Raw genomic sequence first — 26687 nt, forward strand, 5'->3', positions numbered from 1 at the left:
TTTGAAAGAGAGTATTCCAGTCAACATTGTCAAAAGCTTCCTCTAAGTCTACAAATGCTAGAAACGTAGGTTTGCCTTTCCTTAATCTTTCTTCTAAGATAAGTCGTAAGGTCAGTATTGCCTCACGTGTTCCAGTGTTTCTACGGAATCCAAACTGATCTTCCCCGAGGTCGGTTTCTACTAGTTTTTCCATTCGTCTGTAAACAATTCGTGTTAGTATTTTGCAGCTGTGACTTATTAAACTGATAGTTCGGTAATTTTCACATCTGTCAACACCTGCTTTCTTTGGGATTGGAATTATTATATTCTTCTTGAAGTCTGAGGGTATTTCGCCTGTTTCATACATCTTGCTCACCAGATGGTAGAGTTTTGTCAGGACTGGCTCTCCCACAGCCGTCAGTAGTTCCAATGGAATATTGTCTACTCCGGGGGCCTTGTTTTGACTCAGGTCTTTCAGTGCTCTGTCAAACTCTTCACGCAGTATCATGTTTCCCATTTCATCTTCATCTACATCCTCATCCATTTCCATAATATTGTGCTCAAGTACATCGCCCTTGCATAGACCCTCTATATACTCCTTCCACCTTTCTGCTTTCCCTTCTTTGCTTAGAACTGGGTTTCCATCTGAGCTCTTGATATTCATACAAGTCGTTCTCTTATCTCCAAAGGTCTCTTTAATTTTCCTGTAGCCGGTATCTATCTTACCCCTAGTGAGATAAACCTCTACATCCTTACATTTGTGCTCTAGCCATCCCTGCTTAGCCATTTTGCACTTCCTGTCGATCTCATTTTTGAGACGTTTGTATTCTTTTTTGCCTGCTTCACTTACTGCATTTTTATATTTTCTCCTTTCATCAATTAAATTCAATATTTCTTCTGTTACCCAAGGATTTCCACTAGCCCTCGTCCTTTTACCTACTTGATCCTCTGCTGCCTTCACTACTTCATCCCTCAAAGCTACCCATTCTTCTTCTACTGTATTTATTTCCCCCATTCCTGTCAATTGCTCCCTTATGCTCTCCCTGACACTCTGTACAACCTCTGGTTCTTTCAGTTTATCCAGGTCCCATCTCCTTAAATTCCCACCTTTTTGCAGTTTCTTCAGTTTTAATCTACAGGTCATAACCAATAGATTGTGGTCAGAGTCCACATCTGCCCCTGGAAGTGTCTTACAATTTAAAACCTGGTTCCTAAATCTCTGTCTTACCATTATATAATCTATCTGATACCTTTTAGTATCTCCAGGGTTCTTCCATGTATACAACCTTCTTTCATGATTCTTAAACCAAGTGTTAGTTATGATTATGTTGTGTTCTGTGCAAAATTCTACCAGGCGGCTTCCTCTTTCATTTCTTAGCCCCAATCCATATTCACCTACTATGTTTCCTTCTCTCACTTTTCCTACACTTGAATTCCAGTCACCCATGACTATTAAATTTTTGTCTCCCTTCACAATCTGAATAATTTCTTTTATTTCATCATACATTTCTTCAATTTCTTCGTCATCTGCAGAGCTAGTTGGCATATAAACTTGTACTACTGTAGTAGGTGTGGGCTTCGTATCTATCTTGGCCACAATAATGCGTTCACTATGTTGTTTGTAGTAGCTTACCCGCATTCCTATTTTCCTATTCATTATTAAACCTACTCCTGCATTACCCCTATTTGATTTTGTGTTTATAACCCTGTAGTCACCTGACCAGAAGTCTTGTTCCTCCTGCCACCGAACTTCACTAATTCCCACTATATCTAACTTCAACCTATTATCACTGAAGAATGTAGTGGCATGTGGCAAGCCTGCATTTCATGGCTATTGTACGACGGCTTGTTTTTAATGTATGCAAGTGCTATTACGCAAAATTGAGAAAGTGTTCCTGCATGGTGGTAGTCTTCATTTTATTAGTAAAATACTGGTGAAGTGCAATCAGTCTACAAAGGAGACTGCTTACAAATCACTCTCGCGATCAGTTCTAGAATATTGCTCGAGTGTGTGGGACCCATACCAAATAGATTGACAGAGGATATTGAACATATGCAGAGAAGGGCTGCACAGATGGTCAGAGGTTTGTTTGATCTGGTGAATCGGACGTGAATGATGGCTCTGGGAATATAATACAACCCTCTATGTATCGCTCACATAGGAATCTTGAGAATAAGATTAGAATAATTACTGCATGCACAGACACATTCAGTCAATCATTCTTCTCGCACTCCATATGTTAATGGAATGGGGAGGAACCCAAATTACTGATACAATGGGATGTACTCTCTGCCATGCGCCTCACAGTGTTTTGCAGAGTATAGGTGTAGATGTAGGTTCCAAGACTAAGTGTGAAAGTGATCATATTGATTTAGATTATTTAAGTTTTTATATTTATTATATCTACTTCCACATACATACAGGCATGCATACTGTGAAAAACACTATGAAGTGACTGGCAGAAGGTACTTACTTTGCTGCCACTTGTTAGGGTTTCTTCCCATTCCATAAGCTGTGACGTGGTCGTGGGTGGAACAGTGACCCAAAAATGTAGAATGAATTTCTTTTATTTAATGTCTATGGTCACAAACATGTAGGTCCTCAGATTACGGGTTTCAGTCAACAGTGACCATCTTCAGATCCCCAGCAAAATATGGGAAAAAATACAACTAGCAGATTATCTCCAGCTGAAAAAAATGAAATATACCACGATGAAAAGTATTACTGACATACATATGAAAATTATGCACTTTAAATACGACGAGGTATACCTGTTTTATAAAATCATGTCCTAATATACTGGAGCCTTAGTGGAATTGTCAAAAACTAAACACAAAATCAGTGCCAGTGTTGTCACACATATAAAAATAATAGTATATGCAAGAGTCATCTTGTCAACAGCAACACTGTTCAAAACAAGCCGTCGTACAATAGCCATGAAATGCAGGCTTGCCACATGCCACTACATTCTTCAGTGATAATAGGTTGAAGTTAGATATAGTGGGAATTAGTGAAGTTCGGTGGCAGGAGGAACAAGACTTCTGGTCAGGTGACTACAGGGTTATAAACACAAAATCAAATAGGGGTAATGCAGGAGTAGGTTTAATAATGAATAGGAAAATAGGAATGCGGGTAAGCTACTACAAACAACATAGTGAACGCATTATTGTGGCCAAGATAGATACGAAGCCCACACCTACTACAGTAGTACAAGTTTATATGCCAACTAGCTCTGCAGATGATGAAGAAATTGAAGAAATGTTTGATGAAATAAAAGAAATTATTCAGGTAGTGAAGGGAGACGAAAATTTAATAGTCATGGGTGACTGGAATTCGAGAGTAGGAAAAGGGAGAGAAGGAAACATAGTAGGTGAATATGGATTGGGGCTAAGAAATGAAAGAGGAAGCCGCCTGGTACAATTTTGCACAGAGCACAACATAATCGTAGCTAACACTTGGTTTAAGAATCATGAAAGAAGGTTGTATACATGGAAGAACCCTGGAGATACTAAAAGGTATCAGATAGATTATATAATGGTAAGACAGAGATTTAGGAACCAGGTTTTAAATTGTAAGACATTTCCCGGAGCAGATGTGGACTCTGACCACAATCTATTGGTTATGACCTGTAGATTAAAACTGAAGAAACTGCAAAAAGGTGGGAATTTAAGGAGATGGGACCTGGATAAACTGAAAGAACCAGAGGTTGTACAGAGTGTCAGGGAGAGCATAAGGGAACACCTGACAGGAATGGGGGAAAGAAATACAGTAGAAGAAGAATGGGTAGCTTTGAGGGATGAAGTAGTGAAGGAAGCAGAGGATCAAGTAGGTAAAAAGACGAGGGCTAGTCGAAATCCTTGGGTAACAGAAGAAATATTGAATTTAATTGATGAAAGGAGAAAATATAAAAATGCAGTAAATGAAGCAGGCAAAAAGGAATACAAACGTCTCAAAAATGAGATCGACAGGAAGTGCAAAATGGCTAAGCAGGGATGGCTAGAGGACAAATGTAAGGATGTAGAGGCCTATCTCACTAGGGGTAAGATAGATACTGCCTACAGGAAAATTAGAGAGACCTTTGCAGATAAGAGAACGACTTGTATGAATATCAAGAGCTCAGATGGAAACCCAGTTCTAAGCAAAGAAGGGAAAGCGGAAAGGTGGAAGGAGTATATAGAGGGTCTATACAAGGGCGATGTACTTGAGGACAATATTGTGGAAATGGAAGAGGATGTAGATGAAGATGAAATGGGAAATATGTTACTGCGTGAAGAGTTTGACAGAGCACTGAAAGACCTGAGTCGAAACAAGGCCCCCGGAGTAGACAACATTCCACTGGAACTACTGACGGTCTTGGGAGAGCCAGTCCTGACAAAACTCTACCATCTGGTGAGCAAGATGTATGAAACAGGCGAAATACCCTCAGACTTCAAGAAGAATATAATAATTCCAATCCCAAAGAAAGCAGGTGTTGACAGATGTGAAAATTACCGAACTATCAGTCTAATAAGTCACAGCTGCAAAATACTAACACGAATTCTTTACAGACGAATGGAAAAACTAGTAGAAGCCGACCTCGGGGAAGATCAGTTTGGATTCCGTAGAAACACTGGAACACGTGAGGCAATACTGACCTTACGACTAATCTTAGAAGAAAGATTAAGGAAAGGCAAACCTACGTTTCTAGCATTTGTAGACTTAGAGGAAGCTTTTGACAATGTTGACTGGAATACTCTCTTTCAAATTCTAAAGGTGGCAGGGGTAAAATACAGGGAGCGAAAGGCTATTTACAATTTGTACAGAAACCAGATGGCAGTTATAAGAGTCGAGGGACATGAAAGGGAAGCAGTGGTTGGGAAGGGAGTAAGACAGGGTTGTAGCCTCTTCCCGATGTTGTTCAATCTGTATATTGAGCAAGCAGTAAAGGAAACAAAAGAAAAATTTGGAGTAGGTATTAAAATTCATGGAGAAGAAATAAAAACTTTGAGGTTCGCCGATGACATTGTAATTCTGTCAGAGACAGCAAAGGACTTGGAAGGGCAGTTGAATGGAATGGACAGTGTCTTGAAAGGAGGATATAAGATGAACATCAACAAAAGCAAAACAAGGATAATGGAATGTAGTCTAATTAAGTCGGGTGATGCTGAGGGAATTAGATTAGGAAATGAGACACTTAAAGTAGTAAAGGAGTTTTGCTATTTGGATAGCAAAATAACTGATGATGGTCGAAGTAGAGAGGATATAAAATGTAGACTGGCAGTGGCAAGGAAAGCGTTTCTGAAGAAGAGAAATTTGTTAACATCGAGTATAGATTTAAGTGTCAGGAAGTCATTTCTGAAAGTATTTGTATGGAGTGTAGCCATGTATGGAAGTGAAACATGGACAATAAATAGTTTGGACAAGAAGAGAATAGAAGCTTTCGAAATGTGGTGCTACAGAAGAATGCTGAAGATTAGATGGGTAGATCACATAACTAATGAGGAAGTATTGAATAGGATTGGGGAGAAGAGAAGTTTGTGGCACAACTTGACCAGAAGAAGGGATTGGTTGGTAGGACACGTTCTGAGGCATCAAGGGATCACCAATTTAGTATTGGAGGGCAGCGTGGAGGGTAAAAATCGTAGAGGGAGACCAAGAGATGAATACACTAAGCAGATTCAGAAGGATGTAGGTTGCAGTAGGTACTGGGAGATGAAAAAGCTTGCACAGGATAGAGTAGCATGGAGAGTTGCATCAAACCAGTCTCAGGACTGAAGACAACAACAACAACAACAACAATTGTACAATGTAAAATTAAAAGAGGGATACCATCAGTAAAGTCAATAGTGGGCTTATAAGTTATAAAAGTCATTGCTGTAATAAAGTTCAAGGAGTTCAAACATGACAAGAGTTAGATTGTTAAAAAGGAAAAAGTTAAGTGACAATAATTCAGATCAAGTGGCAATATTTTGGATAATGACATAAAAAATAAACAACTTTCCAAGTACAAAGAATAATATAAGAATTACAAAACAAATAGCTAAAGAAGCCCAGTGAATGAAAATGAACTGCCACACATAATCAGCACCCTCTGTTGGCGATACCACCAAAATGCCGCAAAGGTGAGAGGTGGTTATAGGAATGCAACCGCCAGAGGGCCCCTCGTACCTTGTGGCACACCATTCCATAAAGAAAATGATAAAACACTGTACCAGTGCACGAGCAAGATTATCTAGTTAATGAGGTATATTGTATAAATAGAGAAGGTACAAGAACATGCTAGAGTTATATGCATAATGTAAGAAAATTTAGTAAATATGCAAAGCACTATATACTAGGTGAAGCCATAAGCAAGATATATAGAGATGCTGAGTTGCAGATAGGCACAACAAAAAGACTCAAAAAATAATCTCATGGCCAACAAGGCTTTTATCAAAAATAGACAAAACACACACACACACACACACACACACACACACACACACACACACACACAAAGTGCAATTCACACCTACATGACCACAGTCTGTGGCAGCTGAAGCCACACTACGAGCAGCAGCAGCAGCAGCAGCAGCAGCAGGAGCAGCAGTGCATGAAGGGTGGGGTAGGGGTGGAGGCGGAAAAGGAGAGGTTTCAACTACTTCTCATCGTGTTCTGAAATGAGAAATGTCCTGCCCACTATCCTTCCCACTCCTCCCACAATGGTATTCTGCCATCCGTCGAACCTACAAAACTCCTACTCCCAACCCTGTACCTCGTAGCTCATATCCCTGTGATAGATTTATATGCAAGACCTGTCTAGTCACAAACATCACCTATCCCATCAAAAGGCAGGGCTACCTATCAAACCAGTCATGTGGTCTACAAGCTAAGCTGCAAACATTGTGCTGCATTCTATGTGGGAAAAGGAGAGAAGTCTGTCCGCATGGGTGGACACCGATAAACTGTGGCCAAGAAACAACAGGACCACCCTGTTGTTGAGCATGCCACTCAACACGCTATTCTTCATTTTAATGAATGCTTCATAGGCTGTGCCATATGGATCCTTCCCACGAACACAAGCTTTTCTGAATTGTGCAGGTTGAAACTCTCCCTGCAATATATCCTATGTTCCAGTAATCCGTCTGGCCTCAACTTTCATTAGTCATTTTCCTCACCCATCAACCCCTTCTGGTTCCCACTTCAGCACTACACAGCCCTCTATTCCACCAATGCACTTTTCACTTCTCTCCTTTTCCACTGCCCCCCCCCCCTTCCTCTCCCCCACTCTGCCTGACCTCCCGACTGCACATAGCTGCACTACCCTCTGCACATCCCTGCACGCTCCCCAGCAGCACTTCACCATCCCCCACTTTTACCCTGCTATCCCTCCCCCTTCCCACCCCAGCCTTCTCCTTACCCCCACCCAGTTGCTTTTCCTATCGTGCACTGCTGCTGCTTGTAGTGTGACTTCATCTGCCATAGACTGTGGTCATGTGTGTGCAAGCTGCGCTTGCATGTGCGTGCCCCCCGTGTGTGTGTGTGTGTGTGTGTGTGTGTAGTCTATTGACAAAGACCTTGTTGGCCGAAAGCTTATTTTGTGAATCTTTTTGTTGTGCCTTTCTGCAATTGAGCATCTCCGCTATATGGGAGTAGCAACTATCTATCCTTTTCATAATATTGATATATAGAACAGAGGCATTCAGTGACCAAAGTAACACATGATACTGAGATACGTGTCCGACCCTCCAGAAAGCCCAAAACAGATATACGTGTCCGGCCCTCCAGGACACCTGAAACAGAGTGACTAGCGCAGCTGGTGTAATTTGTCTCCCAGGCCCACCAAAGTCACCTGAAGGTGTCCAAAGCACTTCAATTGCAATATCCTTACTGTTATGTTTCTCAAAACTAGTGAAATTGGATAAACAAAATGATAGACTAGTAGGGTAACTATGAGAGATTGTCATACTAAAACTGGGTTAAATACAATGAAAAATATATAAACAATTAATAAGAGAAGTTAGGCATTTTGGCACCTAGCACACGAACATTCCGACCAGTCAGAAGAAGTAAGTCAGTATAATTGGCAGCCTCTCCCATGGTACTGGTACATACTGTACCATCTGTCACTTGTACCTCACTCCACTTTTGTACTATGCTACTTCACATGCATCAAGCTGCATCAGGGTGAGCTTCTAGCAAAATAAAATACTGGTGGCCCCAGACAGGAATATCACAATGGTCTTTACACAGTGTATACTTATTCGCGGAGTTCACTCCTATTGGAGCCATAGCTTAATTGAGAGAGTGGTGATCTGTAAACCAGAAGGTAGCAGGTCTCGTTTTCTAATAGATTCTGAGTCTTTCTTTTCAATTTAATAGAAGTATTATATGCAGCAGTCAATGTTGTTTATTATAAGTAATGTATCTGCTGCAATTCTTGCTGCAAAGCCCAAACATTTGGAATGTTATTCCAATGGGCAGGAATCTTAATATAACTGTCAGTCTGTATCAGAAAGTAGATGCAAATCACCCACTGGAAGTTTTTGTATTATGAAATTTCGTGTGGAATATGTACACCTATTTCTTGGTTTTATGGACAGCCTCATGGTTGTATCTTGTTGGTAAACATCTTTTTCAGTGATAATAAGCAACTCTGAGAAAGACCTCCACCGAGCGAGGTGGCGCAGTGGTTAGCACACTGGACTCGCATTCGGGAGGACGACGGTTCAATCCCGTCTCCGGCCATCCTGATTTAGGTTTTCCGTGATTTCCCTAAATAGCTTGAGGCAAATGCCGGGATGGTTCCTTTGAAAGGGCACGGCCGATATCCTTCCCCATCCTTCCCTCGCCCGAGCTTGCGCTCCGTCTCTAATGACCTCGTTGTCGACGGGACGTTAAACACTAATCTCCTCCTCCTCCTGAGAAAGACCTCCATCTCCATTCAAATGAAATTAAGAATGAATCTCGATGTTGAAGTACATTACTTCAGACTGATGGTAATCAATGCAATAATGGAATATTGATATTATGGATGTGCAAACTGACATTAAACAGAATAGTTTAACTATATTCAATGAAATGAAATGAAATGATATGTCGTGTGGCTAGGGCCACCCAACACCCATCAGGTAGACCGTTTGCCTGGTGCAAGCCTTTTGAGTTGACGCCACTTTGGCGACTTGCACATCGATGGGGATGAGATGATGATGATATGAAAACACAACACTCAGTCCCAAAGCGGAGAAAAATCTCCAGCCCATCCACGAATCGAACCGGGGCCCCTTAGCAGGGCATTCTGTCGCACTGACCACTCGGCTATCGAGGCAGACTCTATATTCAATAAAGCTGAAAATGGGATGAAGTTTTAATTGAGTTAATGAATAATTTATGCTAAAACCTACCTCATATTGTCATACAGTATTATTTTCTGTAAAAGCCATTGGTGAGGCTTGACTCTTCTTAACAGTACATGAATCTTTCCTTCTTCTTCTTCTTCTTCTTTTTTTCATTCTAAAATTTTTGCTTTCCAGCCATCCAGCTCTAAAATGCTATCAGTTTCAAATTTTGAGAAAGTAGACCTCCTTTTCTTGTTCTCCACAATGCAGTAACAATACTCACATTATGATAACAAACTGAAAAGCTTGCATAAGTACCATAGACAGTGATTGTCATTATCTTTGCTTGTATAATGGGCAGTTTCCTTTGTAGTGCAAGGAGTGAACTGTGGTCAGATTCCCAGTTGCTGAAAACGTTTTGCTAATTGTGTTTAACATAGGTGCAGTGCAGAGGCAAGTTAATCATGATTAAGCTTCAACCGTGATCATGGGACCCTCAATTATCTTACTTTGTAATCAACATTGGTGCATTTGGCCTTGAGTACACATGGTGATCTCTTTGGTGCCATTTGCAGATACAGGAAGTACACAGTCTGACAATGTCTCCTATCTGACGTCTCTCTGAAACTTCTTTGGAGGTAATGGACCTCGATGTCGGACTGGGTCAATCATCTCACCCCAAAACTGAGCCTCCATCCATAGTGGGCTCCACTCCCCAGCAAAAAGTCGGGATGAAAGTGCTACCTCCGTGATAGATGGCTCCCATCCTCCAGTGGAAAATTAATGGGTTCAAGACACATGTGGAGGAACTTAATCTGCTAGCACAGGAATGACCCTGTGCCAGTGTTTACAAGAAATATTTTGTGAAGGTACTGATGCCCCTGTGCTAGAGGGCTACATGCTATACCGAAAGGAAGACCTCACTGGGGATGGAGCCAAGGGAGGAGTTGTGTTTGTCAATAATGCTCTCCCCCAAGGCTACTGACCTCCAAGCAGTTGCTGTCAAAATTCATGGGTGTCGAAGGATCACTGTTTGCTCTCTGTATCTACCTCTGCAAGATGCAGTAGAATCTGAGGCTCTCATAGATTTTGTGGAACAACTCCTGTGACAACTCTCTCCTACTGAGAGACCTCAATGCCCATCATGTCTTGTGGGGTTCGACCTCTACTTGCCCTCGGGGACGGGTTTTGTACAGTCTCATGATGTCTCATGAGCTGTGCATCCTCAACACAGGTACTCACACTCATTTCTGTACTGCTGTTGTCATTCTTAGTTGTCAACCTCCCTTTCTGCTCTCCAGCTCTTGCACACTTTGTTCAGTGGGAGGTCACTGACGACTTTCATTCCAGTGTCCACTTCCCACAGTGCATTCATGTATTGGATGGAGCATTACCTTCTGTTCCAAGTATGGTATAATTTTCCTGCTGTTTATGCCAATTTAGCTTGATGTTTCACTATGAATTTCAACACAAAAGCCACCAAAATGGATGGTCAGCAAGGCTAACTGGATGCTGTTCAGACAGCTGGCTGTGTTTGAACATCATGGCATTGTCCAGGAATGGGTGGACCACCTCACACAAGTAAACGATCATGCTGCTGAATTATCCATTCCCAAGTCCTCATGTCATCTTAGGCGGTGACCTGTATCTTGGTGGACAGATGAGTGATACTCAGCAAATCCGAGACAATTTTTGGCTCTTCGACAATTTAAATGCTGCCCTATATCAGACACCCTATTAGCCTTCCGAGTCGCAAGAGCCAGGGCTTGACATGGAGTTTAGGAGAGCAAGAATAGGTCACAGCAAGTGCTCCTGGACTCTTATCAACTGTTCCACTTGTTCTACAAAAGTGTGGGAAGCCACCCATAGGAATTCCAATAAACACTGTTGTTTACCAATAGCAGCAGTGCTGAAAGAGTGGTGTCTCCAGACAACATCTGGCACTCAGGCACTGGCAGAGCACTTTGCAAAAATTGGTGCCAATGGAAGCCGGGATCTGGCATTTTGTCGCTACAGTCTGACTGTAGAGATTATCAACTTGACCTTCAAATCCAATTGTTCTGCGTCCTAACAACTCTCTTTTCTCCAAATGGGAGCTATAATCAACACTGCCAGACTTGTGACACCTGGTCACAACCAAATCTGGTACTGCATGCTTTGACATTTGCCAGCGGCGTCAGAGGAAATATTCCGCAAATGTTTTAATCTTATGTGGTAGACAGGTAACTTCCCCGCCTCATGGAGGGAGATAATTCTGACGCCTCTCCTCAAACCAGGAAAGGACTGCATATATCTCATTAGTTACAGGAGTATCGCCTTAACAAGCTGTGTAGGAAAGACCCTGGAGTGAATGATTAACCATCATCTGATCTTTTTGTTAGAGACCAAGCAACTCCTTAGGCCGCTCTCAGTTTCTGATCTAGAGATTTTGGTGCACTGTCTACAACTTGACTCCACTAGGAGCGGCTATTCTGCAGCCTTTCATACACAAACATCACTGTATTGGCGTCTTCTTTGATATCAATAAGGTGTATTACACTGCTTGGAGGCACAGTATCCCCCGCAACTGCATCAGTGGGGCTGTCGTGGCCATCTTCTTATGGTCTTTCCTGTCTCAATGGTTTTTTAGGACTTGAGTTGGTGACCCACTGTCAGACCATTTTGAGCAGGAGAGTCGCATCCCTCAGGTTTTAAGTGTTACACTCTTTGCCATAGCCATCAACAGTATCTCTAGGGTAAGGAGTCCTGTGCAGTGCTCCTTATTTGTGGATGATTTTGCTGTTTTCTGTTCCTCTTCCAGTGTTTCAAAAGTGAGCTATCAGATGCAACATACATTGTGGAGGTTAGAGGAGTAGGCTGCAAAAACACCTCATATGAGGGACACCATCCTACATTTTAGAGTCTCAGTGATATTTCTGTGCCTCATTTTTGACTCCAAATTGTTGTAGTTGCCACACCTGAGAAACCTGAAAGCCAGATCTTTCAAGGCACTGAACGTCATAATGTGTCTTAGCCACAGGTCTTGGGGAGCAGACAGGGCGCATCTGCTCCACTTTTATAGGGCTTTTGTGCATTCATGGCTGGACTGTAGATGCATGGTGTATGGTTGGATGAGGCCTTCTTATTTGAAGATCATTGATGCTGTCCACCATCAGGGGTTTGCCTGGCCAGAGGTGCTTATAGGATTAGTCCCATACCCAGTCTCTGTGATGAGGCCAGTAAACCACCACCCACCATCTAGCGAGAGCTCCTCATGGTGCGTCAAGCATGTTAAGTTCCTCACGGCTCTGACTTCACTTGCGTACCATACTGTTGCTCATCTGCCTCTGATACTCCTTTTCTCCTACTGTTCAAGAACCACAAGGCTGTTTGGGGTCTGCATGCAGCATGTGGACCAAGTATGACCCCAAATCCAGGGTTTTAACAGTCTGTTGCCCTGGTTACTGTTGATGTGCAGAGTAATTTTATATATGCTGCAGTATAGGAGAGATTGCACTCCTGCTTCTGTTTTGCATATGATATTTTCTGACATTTTATCTGAGCACTACAAATATGTACCTGTCTTTACAGATAGGTCTAAACAGGGGCCTCAGTTTGTTGCTCTGTTGTTTTTCCAGATCGTGTCCTCAACATCCGATTGCCTCAAGACTTTGCTGTCTTCAAGGCAAAAATATATGCTATCCTTTGGGTACTGGAGCAGATGAGATGTTCTTCCAGTGCTAACTTTCTTGTCTGTTCTGATTCTCTTAGTGCCCTTCACTCTTTGAAATGTTTGCACCCAACAGATAAATTAGCCCAGAATATCCAGGATGCCCTCCTAAACTACAACAACTGGGGAAGGTGGTGTCTTTTTGCTGGGTACTAGGGCGTATGGGTATAGCAGGGAATGAAAGGGTGGATGCAGAAGTCAAGGAGGTGTATCGTGTGATCCTCAGCTATTTCAGTGTGGCATCCGCCAGCATGCCATAACTTGTCACTGCATCTGTTTCAGTGGAAGACAGCACTTAGGATCTGTTGGCTGGGGGGTGGGGGGGGGGGGGGGGGTGGATGTAATACCCTGACTTCTGTTTGTTCCCTGCCTTACTTGTACAGGGCTCCAAGACCTACCACTGGAACACTACTCAGTCAAGGTGATGAGGAGTAATGGATCTTGTATTTTGTGCAGAGAACACCCATTGGAGAGAATGATAATTGATGTACGGTAGATCAGTGTGTGTGGTACATGTTTCTTAAAAGCCCTCCCCACGCAAAAGCAGCTGCCCATCACTTGACAGAATTCAGAGTGACTTCCATCTGCTTAGGAACAGCAGTTAATTAATCCCATGATTGAGAACGGCTTTCACAGTAAGGCTGTATTCTGACTAATACCATGTTTAAGTGATCAGTAAATCATTAATTTTATATTAGCATTGCTAATATTATTTTAATATCAAAATATATGTAACACCACAAATATAACAGATTACATTGAAGATCTGTAGGTGCTACAATAACTAAGCATGTGGTTTGTTTAACTGATGAGAGAAAAACCTGGAATAAAATTAATGAATTTACCAAAAATAACTTGTGTCTTGAACTGTAGTCCTGCTGATATAACAATGTTAAAACATTGCTAATGTAATTTGATGTCACCAATTAACACTACTTTTGAAAGAGAAAACTAAATGGAACACAGTATGCAGTTATATTATGCAAAAAACACAATAGGCTTTGGGTTTTTGAAAATAGGCTTAAAAACTTGACAAGTCACAAAAAATTTTTGAACTATATCAAAATTTGTGTGTGTGTGTGTGTGTGTGTGTGTGTGTGTGTGTGTGTGTGTGCAAGTGACTATCATATGGATTTGCATTCTTGAAGATAACATACATTGTTGTTCTTTAGATCAGAAGAAAGAAGGCAGGAGTGGAATCTGTATTGTATATAGAACTATATGGAAAGTATCGAAAGGAAAGAAGATTGAAGTTGCAATGAAGATTCTGAAGCAGGAATCACGTGACAAGTATATAAAGGTAACTTGAATCTTTACTAAACGTTTGGGTTGATCTTTGGTGCTGCTCAAAGCAGCTTATACTTTAGGCTAATTATTATCTATAGTTAGACATGGAACTGGGTCTCAAATAGTAATCCCACTGATCATACTATTAATCTCACAGGCTGTGTATTGGTCAATCATAAGGGGAACATTGGACATGAATAAAGTTATGTGACACAGAACTCTTTTTGTAATGAGAATCCCATCTTCCAAAATTATAACACCATAATCCATGCTTCCATTTCCATTCAGAGGTCATTTGATAAATGCACATATCAGTTTCAGAATCCATATACCCAAACATTAGAAGTAGTCAGTAAAAAATAATATGCTTTCAATGTGTGATAGAGCTAGGCCATACATCAGGACCTGGCCTGGCACACATGAGGCCCTGAGCTACTGCAGCCCATTCTTCCTTCCTGGGCTGCATTTTCTTCACCGTGCCCGTCCCTCCCAAACCTTGCTCCTTCCCTGCTGCCCCCTCCTTCTCCTCTCATGGTGTTTTTATTTATGTCAACCTGGCTATCCACTTGTTTTCCTGTATTCCTTGTGAATTTGTTTCTCTTGCCTGTTCTATCATCCTTTTTGGCATTTTTGGTCCCCCTTTGGGGTCTGACCTCCACTTCTAAATGTTCTGTCTTTAGTGTTAGCCATTTGGGTAAGAACTCCCTCCTAGCATCTACAGCATGGATTCCTCTCCCCTCTCCCCCCCTCCCCCCTGCCCCCTCCCTCCTCCTTCCCTGCCACAGCCCACCTCTGTCCTGCTAGGTCATCAGCATGTGTAGCCAGTCCATGTGGTAGAGCTGTTATGTACCCATCTGGCTGAGCCCCCTGTGATAATGATACCTGAGCTGTTGCCACCCCATGTATACCAAGGAGAGGTTGCTTGTCATCCTGGAGCATCGGAACTCTCGGCAACTGCCGCATGTTAGATGACATTTTGTTGTGTACATAGGGCCGCGTAGTCGGCGCGTACACAACTTTCCCAATAGAGCGCGCCCCGCTAAGCACAACAGTGCAGGCGCAGCGCTTGTCCATCTCCGCACTACGAGATGGCGCTGTCTTAGAGACGGACCAAATTCTGCTTCCGCCGATCCACGTATTAATATGTAACACAGCCAATGAGATTGCTGCTAATGTAGAGCCTTTTCTCCTCGTGGATCACACTCGCACAGTGATGCCTGAACGCTCGAGGTATTGTGGCGAGTGTGCAGACCTCCGATTAGTCAGTCTGTATTAGTCTGCAATTGTCTGTACCAGTCTATAGTCAAGTTTCAGTCTGCACCTAATAAGATTATCATATTCCTGTACATAGCCATGAAGAGAAATGTATAGACACTTTGTCAAGTATCAGAGATATGTGAGAATAAGGTTAATGTACCAAGACCAGCCGGCAGGAGTGGCCGAGCGGTTAAAGGCGCTACAGTCTGGAACCGCACGACCGCTACGGTCGCAGGTTCGAATCCTGCCTCGGGCATGGATGTGTGTGATGTCCTTAGGTTAGTTAGGTTTAAGTAGTTCTAAGTTCTAGGGGACTTATGACCACAGCAGTTGAGTCCCATAGTGCTCAGAGCCAGCCAGCCAGCCTACCAAGACCAAAGGAACTTCAGATTGTCAATTGTAAACAGCATCCTGAATCAAGCTACACAATATCTATGATTTTTATTATTTTAATAAATATGTGTGAAAATTAATCAAGTTCTGTTTAAAGTTGGTCACCGTCAATCTGCTACTCTAAGCGGCAGAAGATAAGCGTGCCACGATAAGACCACGAGACATATTGCTGACCCTCGCCTACTTCGTTAGAGTGACAAGACAAATAATCTGATGGTGTGTGTACCGAAGGTCTTACAGTACACACACCACACCTTTGCTGTGGATGGGTGGCACCCGTGGTGAGAGCCCCTGGTCAGAGTGGGTGGTTTCATGGCAGGTGCTTGGTGCATAAAGCATATCAAAATTTGGCTGTTCTCAAATGGCTGTTTCTTCAGTGGTAGTGGATCATTAAATACTGCTTCATATGATCCTGTTGCCTTCCCTTCATTAGTTACACCCTGGGGAAGGGGGGGGGGGGGGAGAGCCAGGCTTGCTGTCTTGGGATGGGATGAAATACTTTCCATGCTACCTGCTCTGTACCAGGACGGACAGGACACTTTCACTGTCACAAAGCCCACGTGTGTGTGTGTGTGTGTGTGTGTGTGTGTGTGTGTGTGTGTGTGTGTGTGTGTGTGTTTTTTTTAAAAAAAGAGAGAGTATGGAGAACAAGTTTGGTGAAGTGGAGTGTCTTACTAAGATGTAGCTGGGTTCCCTGTCGATCAAAGCTTCTTCTGCCATCCAATCCGCAGCCCTTTGTTCTTGTGATACAAGTGTGTATTGCCCCTCACCAGTCTCTGAATATGGTCCAGAGAATGACTTTTCACAGGGAACTCATCCTGTACACTGATGAGGAACTCCGGGCTAATCTGGAGTGATGCAGTGTTCATGTGTTTGACATCTGCAGAACGATCGTAAAGACAATCACACCAATACTGGTCCCATTATTCTGGCTGTTGAGGGGGATACCCTCCCAGAGAAGGTCAGGGTTATGCGTTACCAATGTGGCATGAAGCCGTACGTCCCTCTACCTAAGAGGTACTTTTGGTGCTTGCATTTTGGGCATATGTCTTCCTGCTGTCTGGCAGACCCTCTATGTGTTGACTGTGGCCACTCACTCGAGGAGGGAAGAGACTGTGTTCCACCACCTGTGTATGTCAACTCTTCACGCTCACTATATTGCCTAGTTTACAAAAAAGAAAGGAAGATCCAAGATTACAAGAACCTGAATTGTCTCTCTCATGCTGAGGCTCACCAAAAATGTGACCGACTCTACCCCATGTCGATTTCTTGTATTTTTGCCTCTGTTACATCCTTTCACCCTCCCACCTCTTCCTTACCCCACCACTGTCTCCCTCTCATCGCCCCCTGCCCTGCTGTTCCCATACCTTCCCCAGCTAAAAAAGTGCTTCCCTTCTTCGGTGCCTGCCGGTGATGGATGGGGCAAGCTTCATAGCTTTCTGGGCTGCCAGTGACAATCGACTGTCCAGAGTCTTGTCCTACAGGGTGCTCTGTGTACTGAGCCATCAGTCATTGCTGAACACCTAGCAACACACTATGCAACAGCATTAGCATCCTCCTCTTATCGTGCTATCTTTCTCCAGCAGAACTGCCGAGCTGAACAAACCCCCTCTGTTTCAACCCCCACCATTTTGAATCCTGTCATGAACCTTCCCATTGCAATGGTGAGACAGCATAGTTATCCCTGTCCTTAAGCCTGGGCTTAAGAGTTTTCTCTCTCCAAAATGCGGGTTATGCATTTTTGCCATTGACCCACAGTACGCCCTGATGCAGAACTTTTTTTAGGGAAGCAGTGCCTAGATATTGTAGCACGGTCATTTCTTGGACCTTATTTTTGATAAAAGGCTGTCATGGCTGCCCCATATTCACCATTTGAAGACTACCTGCATGCAGAAGCTTAATGCTCTCAACGTCCTGACTCACACATCTTGGGGAGCAGACCGTGCTACTCTTTTCCACCTTTACCATGCTCTGGTTTTATCCAGACTGGCTTATGATTGTCAGGTTTATGGCTCAGTGGTTACTTCCACTCTGAAACTACTTGACCCTGTTCATCTTTTTGCGGTGTGTCTGGTATCGGTGCCTTTTGCACTACTCGTGCCAACAGTGTCCTCGCAGAAGTGGTGCTTCCCCTTCTACAAATATGATGGAGTCAACTCCTGGTTTCTTACACAACTGCCACTTGACAATTCCCTGACCATCCCGTATACCATGTCCTCTTTGTAAACAAGGGATGTCTCCCTCCTGATACCCACTCTCAGGTGGGACTATGTAATATCTCCCCTTCTTCCTTCTTTCATCTATTTTCCCCATTAAATAATGCCCAGTTCAAGTAATTAATAAGCAAAGTCTTTTATGTAGATTTGAGAGGAATGAAGATTACAATAAACTTTCAAGTTTACTTAGCTTGTCATGTTGAGATGGCTCCAGTTCTTCTTGTCAAGGGGTCTGATTCTTGAAGCTGAAAATCTAACATTGGATCCTCACAGTTGGTTTGAACTAAATAAATTGGAAGATTGTTGTCGAAGAATTCTTTTTATGTAATTATATTTTCCACTGATTTTCTCACATTGTAGTATATTTTACAGTATTTTGATTTTTCACATTAACAAAGCTGAAATTATATTGTTTGCACCTATTTCACAAAAATACCTCTTATCACATCAGAGGCAAGCTTACAACTACTACATTCTGCGGAAATAACTATATCCCAAAGGGTTTACAATTTTTCTTAACAAATGAATTTCTACTAGTTTTTGTTACATTATTGATTTCGATTATTATTTCATAAATGAATCAAGAAATAAACATAGTAAACAGTACAAGATTGTGTAATTACTAACAGAAATTTCAAGTGTGCAAGTAATTCATAATTTCAAATGTTTCAAAAGAAAAAAAGAAGTTTGAACTGTACTTTAATAACTGGTACGTACCGATTATAACATCAAAACTAAAATATTTTATAAAGTAACTCCTTTTCATAAATTTTAGCTTGAAATATAGCATACTTTGTATAAAATCATATGAAAGTTTTCAGAAATGCAACTGAGGTAATGTTAACCGGTCCAAAATTTGAAAAATAATACTGGCATCGACAACTACTGTTGAGGAAAAGTAATGCTGCTACAACTGCTGGTTGGAATTGTCTCACTTCCTTCCATTGTGATCTCCAGCTCCACTCACTGGAAAGTACCCCATGTATTTCCTCCCACACATAACCCCTCTCCCCCCCTCCCCCCCCCCCCCTCCTTTATGGTGCCTCAACCACAGATTAAGACCAACCTATTCCAGGGTACTAAAGTCTCTGTTGCCCCTATGATATTCTGGCATCTTGTACATTCCTTCCTTGAAGAGTTCCAGGGTGCTACCATCTTCTACACTGGAGGTTCTAAAATGCTAGTTAAGGTGGGATACGCTTTTACGTCTTCTACTGGCATGGAGCAGCATTTACTGCCGGGATCATTTAATGTGTTCACAGCAGAGCTGCTAGCCATTAACAGGATTCTCCATTTTTTTTAAATTTTTTTTTAATTTTATTTTTCTTTAATTTTATTTTTCTTTTTTTTCCGGGTCTCCCTCCACAGTGTTTTAATATGTACCAACTCAATGAGTAGCTTGCAGGCTATAGACCAATATTCTCATCACCCTTTGGTTTCTGATATACATGACCTGCTCTCTACCCTTGTCCATGCTGCCTGCTCCGTTGTCTTCCTCTGGGTACCAAGTCGTGTATGCATCCCAGGGAATGAACTAGCTGACCATTTGGCTAGGGAGGCAGATACTTACCCCCATTGCCTTTTTTTATGCCAGATGCAAGTATCTCTCTTTGCCCGAAAGTGGAATGACATCTGGTGCACTAATACTCTCAGTAATAAACTCTGCACAATTAAGGACACTACTGCAGTTTGGTGTTCTCCCATCTGCTCCTTTGTCTTCCACATTCCTTGGCTTCAATGTTAGCAGACAATTTGTGGATGGTTCAACTGGTCCTCAGTTTCCACATGAAAGTGGTTTTTATTTTCAGTTATAAGGTTTTGCTTTACTCCTAGAACAGAGGCAGGATGGTTTTGGTTAAGGCCTCTCTGTATGTTTTCTAGGTGTGGGACCCATGACCATTCTACCGTGCAAAGACTGCTTTTTTATCTCTCTCTTTTTCCAGTTTTTAGATTTGGCCTACCCTTATATGCCTTTTACTCTGTGTGTTTTAACTTCCTCGCTTTATAGTTTGACCCCTTTGACTGGATTCCCCACTTTTAGCAGACCCTCTATCTTATGCAAGTAACTTTTGAATTGCAGGACTGATGACCTCGCCATTCAGTCCCATAACGCCCCTCAATCCATCAGACAGTACAGCAGAACAGAGTTGATCCAGTTATGTTATTTCAGGTGTTCCCATTATTTTCATTACCATTTTTATGAACGAGTTGCAGAGATTAAACATTTGATGTGTACACAACCTTGGAGGCACCTTTTGTATCAGTGGAAACACAAATTGACTTTCTTTTACAATATACAAATGTTTGAAAATTACTATAGTCTCTTATTAAATAAGTAAGAAAAGATAACTGGATATATATGTATACTGGATATTATGATATGCATTTTATTAACAGTATTGTTATAGATCTACACAATGGTCTAGCAACAGTAACATGAAAGACAGATGTGACAACAAAGGCTTCTAGATAGGACAATTCATAGCTTAATTAGAGGGAATATTTGAGCTTTGAAATAAAGTACAATTCATGCTTTAATATTCAACTATATTCCCCTTTATAGTGGACTTATTTAGTAAATGATACAATCAATAAGCTGATATCAGAGGGGAAAGGGGCAACATGGTTCCTTACTTTTTTATATTATTATTTTATATATAATTGATAAATGCTGTGACAAGAAATGTCTTGATAACAGGTCATAAGGACACTGGAAGTACAAAGCATCTCGTGGGTCACATGTTCAATCAAACTACTGCTTCAATTCTAAATGAAAGTCATCAGGAAATGATCTCTTCATAGGCAAAAGATTCTGGATCTAGTGATTTCCCTAAATCATTCCAGGCAAATGCTGGGATGGTTCTTTTTAAAGGGCATGGATAATTTCCTTTCCCATCCTTATCATCATTGTCAACCATCATTCTGAGCTTGTGCTCTGTCTCTAATGACCTTGATGTTGACCCTAATTTCCTTCTTCCTTCATTCAGAGAAAATAATGGAATAACCAAGAAAGTGATAAGTTTGAATGTAAAACGAAAGCTAGAAAATCTGAAATGGAGAATGCAAACTCTGTCTCAATGTAGGGGGCATCAGTGAAGTGAATGGAAAGAAGGTAATGATTTGTGGTCAGATGAATATAGGGTAATATCAGCAGAAACAGGAAATAATATAACGGGAGTAGTAGACATTATAAATAGGAAGGTAGGGCAGAGATTGAGTTACTGTGGACAGTTCAGCAATACAGTTGTTCTCATTAGAATCAAGAAACCAACAAGAGTTTGGTACGAATTTTCACTGTGCTGCAGTGTGTACACTGATTTGAAACTTTCTGGAAGATAAAATCTGTATGCTAGACCAGGACTCGGACCTGGGATCTTAGCCTTTCATGGACAAGTGCTCTACTGAATGAGCTGTCCAAGCATGACTCACAGCCCACCCTCAAAGCTTTGCTTTCACCAATACCTCATCTCCTACCTTCCAAACTTAACAGCAATCCTTCTGGTATACCTGGCATAACTAGCACTCCTGGAAAAAAGGAGTGCTAGCCCCCCAAAAGGTGAGTAGGAGTACTACAAAGTTAGCAAGATAGATGAGGTTCTGCTGGGTGTAAATCTGTGAGCACAGGTCGTGAGTTTTGTTTGGATATCTGCATGAAGGGCAAAGGTCCCATATTCAAGTCCCAGGAGAATAAGGACTCGGTAGTAGGAACAAGAGAAGAGAAAGACCGAGTTCTGCAATAAATTTCAGTTTATTAATGGCTAGTAGGCCATTCAAAAATTACAAGAGCGGGAGGTATGCTTGGAAATGACCTGGAGGCCTGGGAAGATTTTAGCCAGATTAAATCACGATTAAGACAGGGATTCTGAAATAAGATATTAGATGGTAAGGCATACACAGGAGTAGATACAGAATTGAGTCTTAGTTTAGTAATGAGGATAGACTGAAGTTTAAGAGAATCACTTGGAAGAATTGATATGCAAAGAATGCATTGAAGTTCTCTGAGGCTGTAGATACTACAATGCTAAGTACCACAGTAAGCAGTTCAGTTGAAGAGCAATAGACACTTCTGAAAGGGGCAATCACTGTAACTGGACACACACACACACACACACACACACACACACACACACACACACGCACATGCAGGTACAAGGTAAATGTGAAGAAACATTGGGTGATAGAAGAAATTCCTCAACTGATTGATGAAAGAGAAAAGTGTAGAAGTGGTCTGGGAAATTCAGGAATATGGCAATGTAAGTCACTTAGAAATGAAATAAATAGCAAATGCAGGGAAGCCAAGGCAAAATGGCTACAGGATAAAATGTGAAGAAATTGAAAAAGGGAAGATCATTGGAAGGGCTTGACTCAGCATATAGAAATTCAAAACAGAGTTCAGTGATATTAAAGCAAGACTGTCAGCAAAAGAGTACAATGGGAAATTTGCTATTAACCTAGGAGAGAGAGTGGGTAGGTAGAAAGAGAACTATGAAGGGCTCTGTGAGGAGAAGGAGTCTAATAATGAGCTAGAAGAAGAAATGGGAATAACTGTTGACGACATGTGGTATCCAGTATTAGAGTCAGAGTTAAGCTGAGCTTTGAAAGATATTTATATATTTATTTAGATTTTTTTGTGTGGAGTCATCAATATGATGGCTTTTGCAGATGTCACGTACAGTTGCAAACATATGAGAGTTGGAACTTTAATAGTGGCAGCTTTTTATGTACAGCTCATACAAAATAGATGCATGTTTGGAAGTTCTACAAACCTTCAGAGTAGTCACCAGCATTGTGTATAACCCATTGCCAGCGATGTGGAAGTTGTAGGATACTCTTAGCAGTGCCAGTTGTGTTGACACTTCAAGCGGTGCGGTCTATTGCATGACGAATTTGTAGCAGATCTGAAGCGAAGGTCATGAAGTGTTTCCTTCAGTTTAGAAATCAAGTTGAACTTATGAGGGCTTAAATCAGGGGTGGTATAGCACTGTAGGTGCTAGAGCATTGTGTCCTGCAAAATGATGGTCAGGTCCTGCAGAAAGTGTCATCACTTCTGTCTCTAAGCTGGTCATAGGTTGTGTTCCAACAATGAACTTACTTCAGTTTTCTGTGAGACAAAAAATTAATTAATTTATAAAGATACCAAGAGTATATGGTGAAGTACTTGTGTTGTCTGATCATGGCAAGAGTCTTTATAGCCTATTCCATGTCTAATCCTTAACCCTCTTTTTTTGTAGCAATGGTACTCTGTTAAGGTGATGTCTGCAGCACAACCCCATATTTCTATACAGTAGCTAAGTTGGGGATAGAGTGTCCCATAATACACAGCTTTAAGCATATGGGTGAGCACCATTTGGACAGCTGGCTAAGAAGATACAGCTCAGTGCTGACTTTTTTATATACAGCTTTAATGTGGCTAATCCACCGGAGATTTGAGTCCAGATGAACCCTTGAAATTTGCACTCGTTTGCTTCCTCTGCCACTATGCTTCATACCTCATTTACGCGTGAATGATGTGAGCTGCCAGTTGTAAATATTAGCATCTGGGATTTATTTATGTTGATCTTTAATCCTTGTGCATGAAAATATGAACTTAATTCTAGTATCCCATTACTGAAAATTTCTGTTCCTCACAATCTTTACCATGAAATAAAACTGAGGTGTTAACATCATAATTTACAATGTGCAATTTAATGGGGTGTACAATGTCATTAATATATTCTAAAAAGAAGAAATATCCAAGAATTGAGCATTGAGGGACTCTCTGTGTCACTGTTTCACTTTTGAATTTAAAAGTTAAGATCTTATTGTCAATTTGATGTGTAAGTTTGGTATACTGTTTCCGATTCACCAGATAGGTGGGTAGAAGTTTCATTGATGCATCACTGATATTGTATACCAACAGATTTTTTAAGAGAAGCTCATGGTTTACGGAGTCAAAAGCTTTTCTCAGGTCAAGGAATACTCCAACTGTGTGCATACTCCATTCTATATTGTTATATACATCATGGAAGAAACTGGTAACAACAGTGGCTGTGCTTAGGTGTTTCCTAAACCCATGCTGCAATTCGGTAAGCATTTTGTGTCTTGAAAAAATTGTGAATTTTGATGAGACAACTGTTTCAAATATTTTACTGAAGCTAGGGATGAGTGATATTGGTCTATAATTCGAAACTACTTCTTTACTTCCCTTCTTATGGATTGGCTGAATTACATTTATTTCTAAGGCATTTGAGTATATGTTTTCATTAATACTACAGTTGATATGATTGGTAAGGGGCCTAGTTATTTCATTGGCACTTTTCTTTAACACCACACTTGAGATACCATCCCATCCAGATGAATGCTTGTTCTTTAGGTTTTGTATTGTGTTAAATATTTCCTGTTGACTTGCCTCCATAAATTCAAGCTCTATACCATTCATGACATCATTTGGTGAGCCAGCCTGTAGATCTATAATAGGGGCTGGATGGTCAGAAGGAGGGATAAAATGCTTATTGAATAAATTACATACTTCATTTGGATCTTTCAGTAGATGGCTGTCGTGTCTAATGCCAACTGGTTCACTCTGCCCCTTGCTGGTGGCTTTACGATGTTTATTGATTAGTCTCCTGGATGCCTTACCTATGTTGTCTGAACGCTCTATTGCCTGTTTACTCAAGTGTAAAAGGTCTGTCGTAAAAGTTTTTTTGGTTTGATTGTACTTTTCCTTGTATATATGTAGCTTTGTTCATATATATTCTGCCTTAGCCTAATCAGCCTAGGCATAAGTTTCAGCCTAGTATTACTTTCAAGATGAGAGTTGGTTCATACCCTGGTCATTTCTTTGAGAGGGCAGCAGCAGTCGAAATGCTTCAGCACTGTCCTATAAAATTTTTCCCATTTCTTTTCAGACTGTTTAGTTTGGTAAATAGTGTCCCATTTCTCCTCTGCTAACTTAGTTTTGAAGGCGCTGATGTTGGTGCTATTCAGGATCCACTTCTTCTCAGTTATCTTCATTGCTGTTGGTAGAGGAAACCTTAAATATTCTAACACCTGACAATAGTGATCTGAGTAATGAAAATCAACACTTTAAAATTTAACACTGTCTTTTACATTTTTGTTCACTATTACGTAATCTATCTTACCGGAGCTTGGCTCTGTTACTCTAGTGTCAGAGTTCAGTATATTTGTGAGATTAAATAATATATCTGTTATTTTCAAATAAGTTATACTAAAGGAGTTTGCATCAATATTTAAGTCTCCAGCTATGCTACGGTCAGTGTGTGGTACATACCAATAACTTTGTTGAGCTAACCTGCTTCAATGAGTGTTTATGTGGACCACAACACCAGCCATTTCAAATGTTCCTTCTTTGCCGTATTGTTCAACAAATGCAATTTTCTTAAATGGAAGATGTTCATTTACAAATATTGCCATCCTACCCCCTTTGCGTTTTTGCCTGCAGTAACTATGTGCTAACACATAACCATCTAATTTGTAATACTCAATTTCATTGTCTTTTAGTCCATGTTCTGTAATTACTAACGGGTGTGGTGAATTCTCATCCACAAATACTTGCAGCAAATTGAGTTTATTCCTAAGATACTGCACATTTAGATGCATTATCCTAAAGGGCACTGATATTTTACAACACTTTGTGACATGGTATTCTGAATCAGTCAAATTATTACACAAGTCTTTAACACTGCACTGTAGTGACAATTTACTCACTGCTAAGTCGGTTTCTTTGGTATGTGAACAGGGTTCTTTACAACCCAAGGAGTTTAGTTCAGTAAAATTGTGTTGCTTGAAATCGAGCCTAAAAAATCTTGTTGATTATAATCTAAGATGATTGGGTCCATGGTTTTAGGCAGCTCCTTACAAAGTTCCATTATCTGGTTCACTAACTTGAGCTTTCCATTTCTGTTTAAGTGAAGTCCGTGCCTGCCTGGTATGTTCTTCACATTTCAGTTTTCTTATGTCTAGCAAATGCACATGATTTAGTTTTTTACATAATTTCCACAGTTCTAAATTATATGTGATCAGATAAGTCAGAAGAGATGGATAACATTCCTTTCCAACTTCTGAAATCGTTGGAAAAAGTGGCAGCCAAGCAATTATTCAGGTTAGTGTGCAGAAACCATGAGTGTGGAGTCATACTGTGAGCCATTCAGAAAAATATGAAAGAATGAAAAAGAAAAATGAGGATGTCTTAGGTGATAGGCAGTTTGGACTGCAGAAAGTTAAGGCACCAGAGGCAGTTATGATGTGATTCATATTTTAAGCATGAATGATATTTTAAGCAATACTTAAGAAACAAGAAATTTTCACAGCATTTGTCAACCGGGAAAAGTGTTTGACAGTGTAAAAAGGTGAAACATGTTCAGAGTCATGAGAAAAGTAAGAGTAAGCTATAGGGAGAGATAAGCAATATACAGTATGTACAAGAACCAAGAGGGAACAATGAGAGTGGATGGTCAAGAGTGTGTACTCACTTTAAAAAGGGCGTAAGATAGGAATGTAGTCTTTTGTCCCTAATGCTCAATCTATACATCAAAGAAGCAGTGATGAAA

The 26687-nt window shown here is 41.1% G+C and overlaps 1 protein-coding gene across 1 annotated transcript in view; it reads left to right on the forward strand.

Annotated features, from left to right (window-relative positions):
• The window catches only part of LOC124613155 (tyrosine-protein kinase hopscotch), a 189515-nt gene that overhangs the window by 26745 nt on the left and 136083 nt on the right, over positions 1-26687 (forward strand). The window contains exon 6 of the mRNA XM_047141782.1: positions 14158-14285. Within this exon, the coding sequence (XP_046997738.1) occupies positions 14158-14285 (128 nt within the window). The remainder of the gene's footprint in view (positions 1-14157; positions 14286-26687) is intronic.

Source organism: Schistocerca americana, chromosome 4 (assembly GCF_021461395.2).
Source record: "Schistocerca americana isolate TAMUIC-IGC-003095 chromosome 4, iqSchAmer2.1, whole genome shotgun sequence".
NCBI lineage: Eukaryota > Metazoa > Arthropoda > Insecta > Orthoptera > Acrididae > Schistocerca > Schistocerca americana.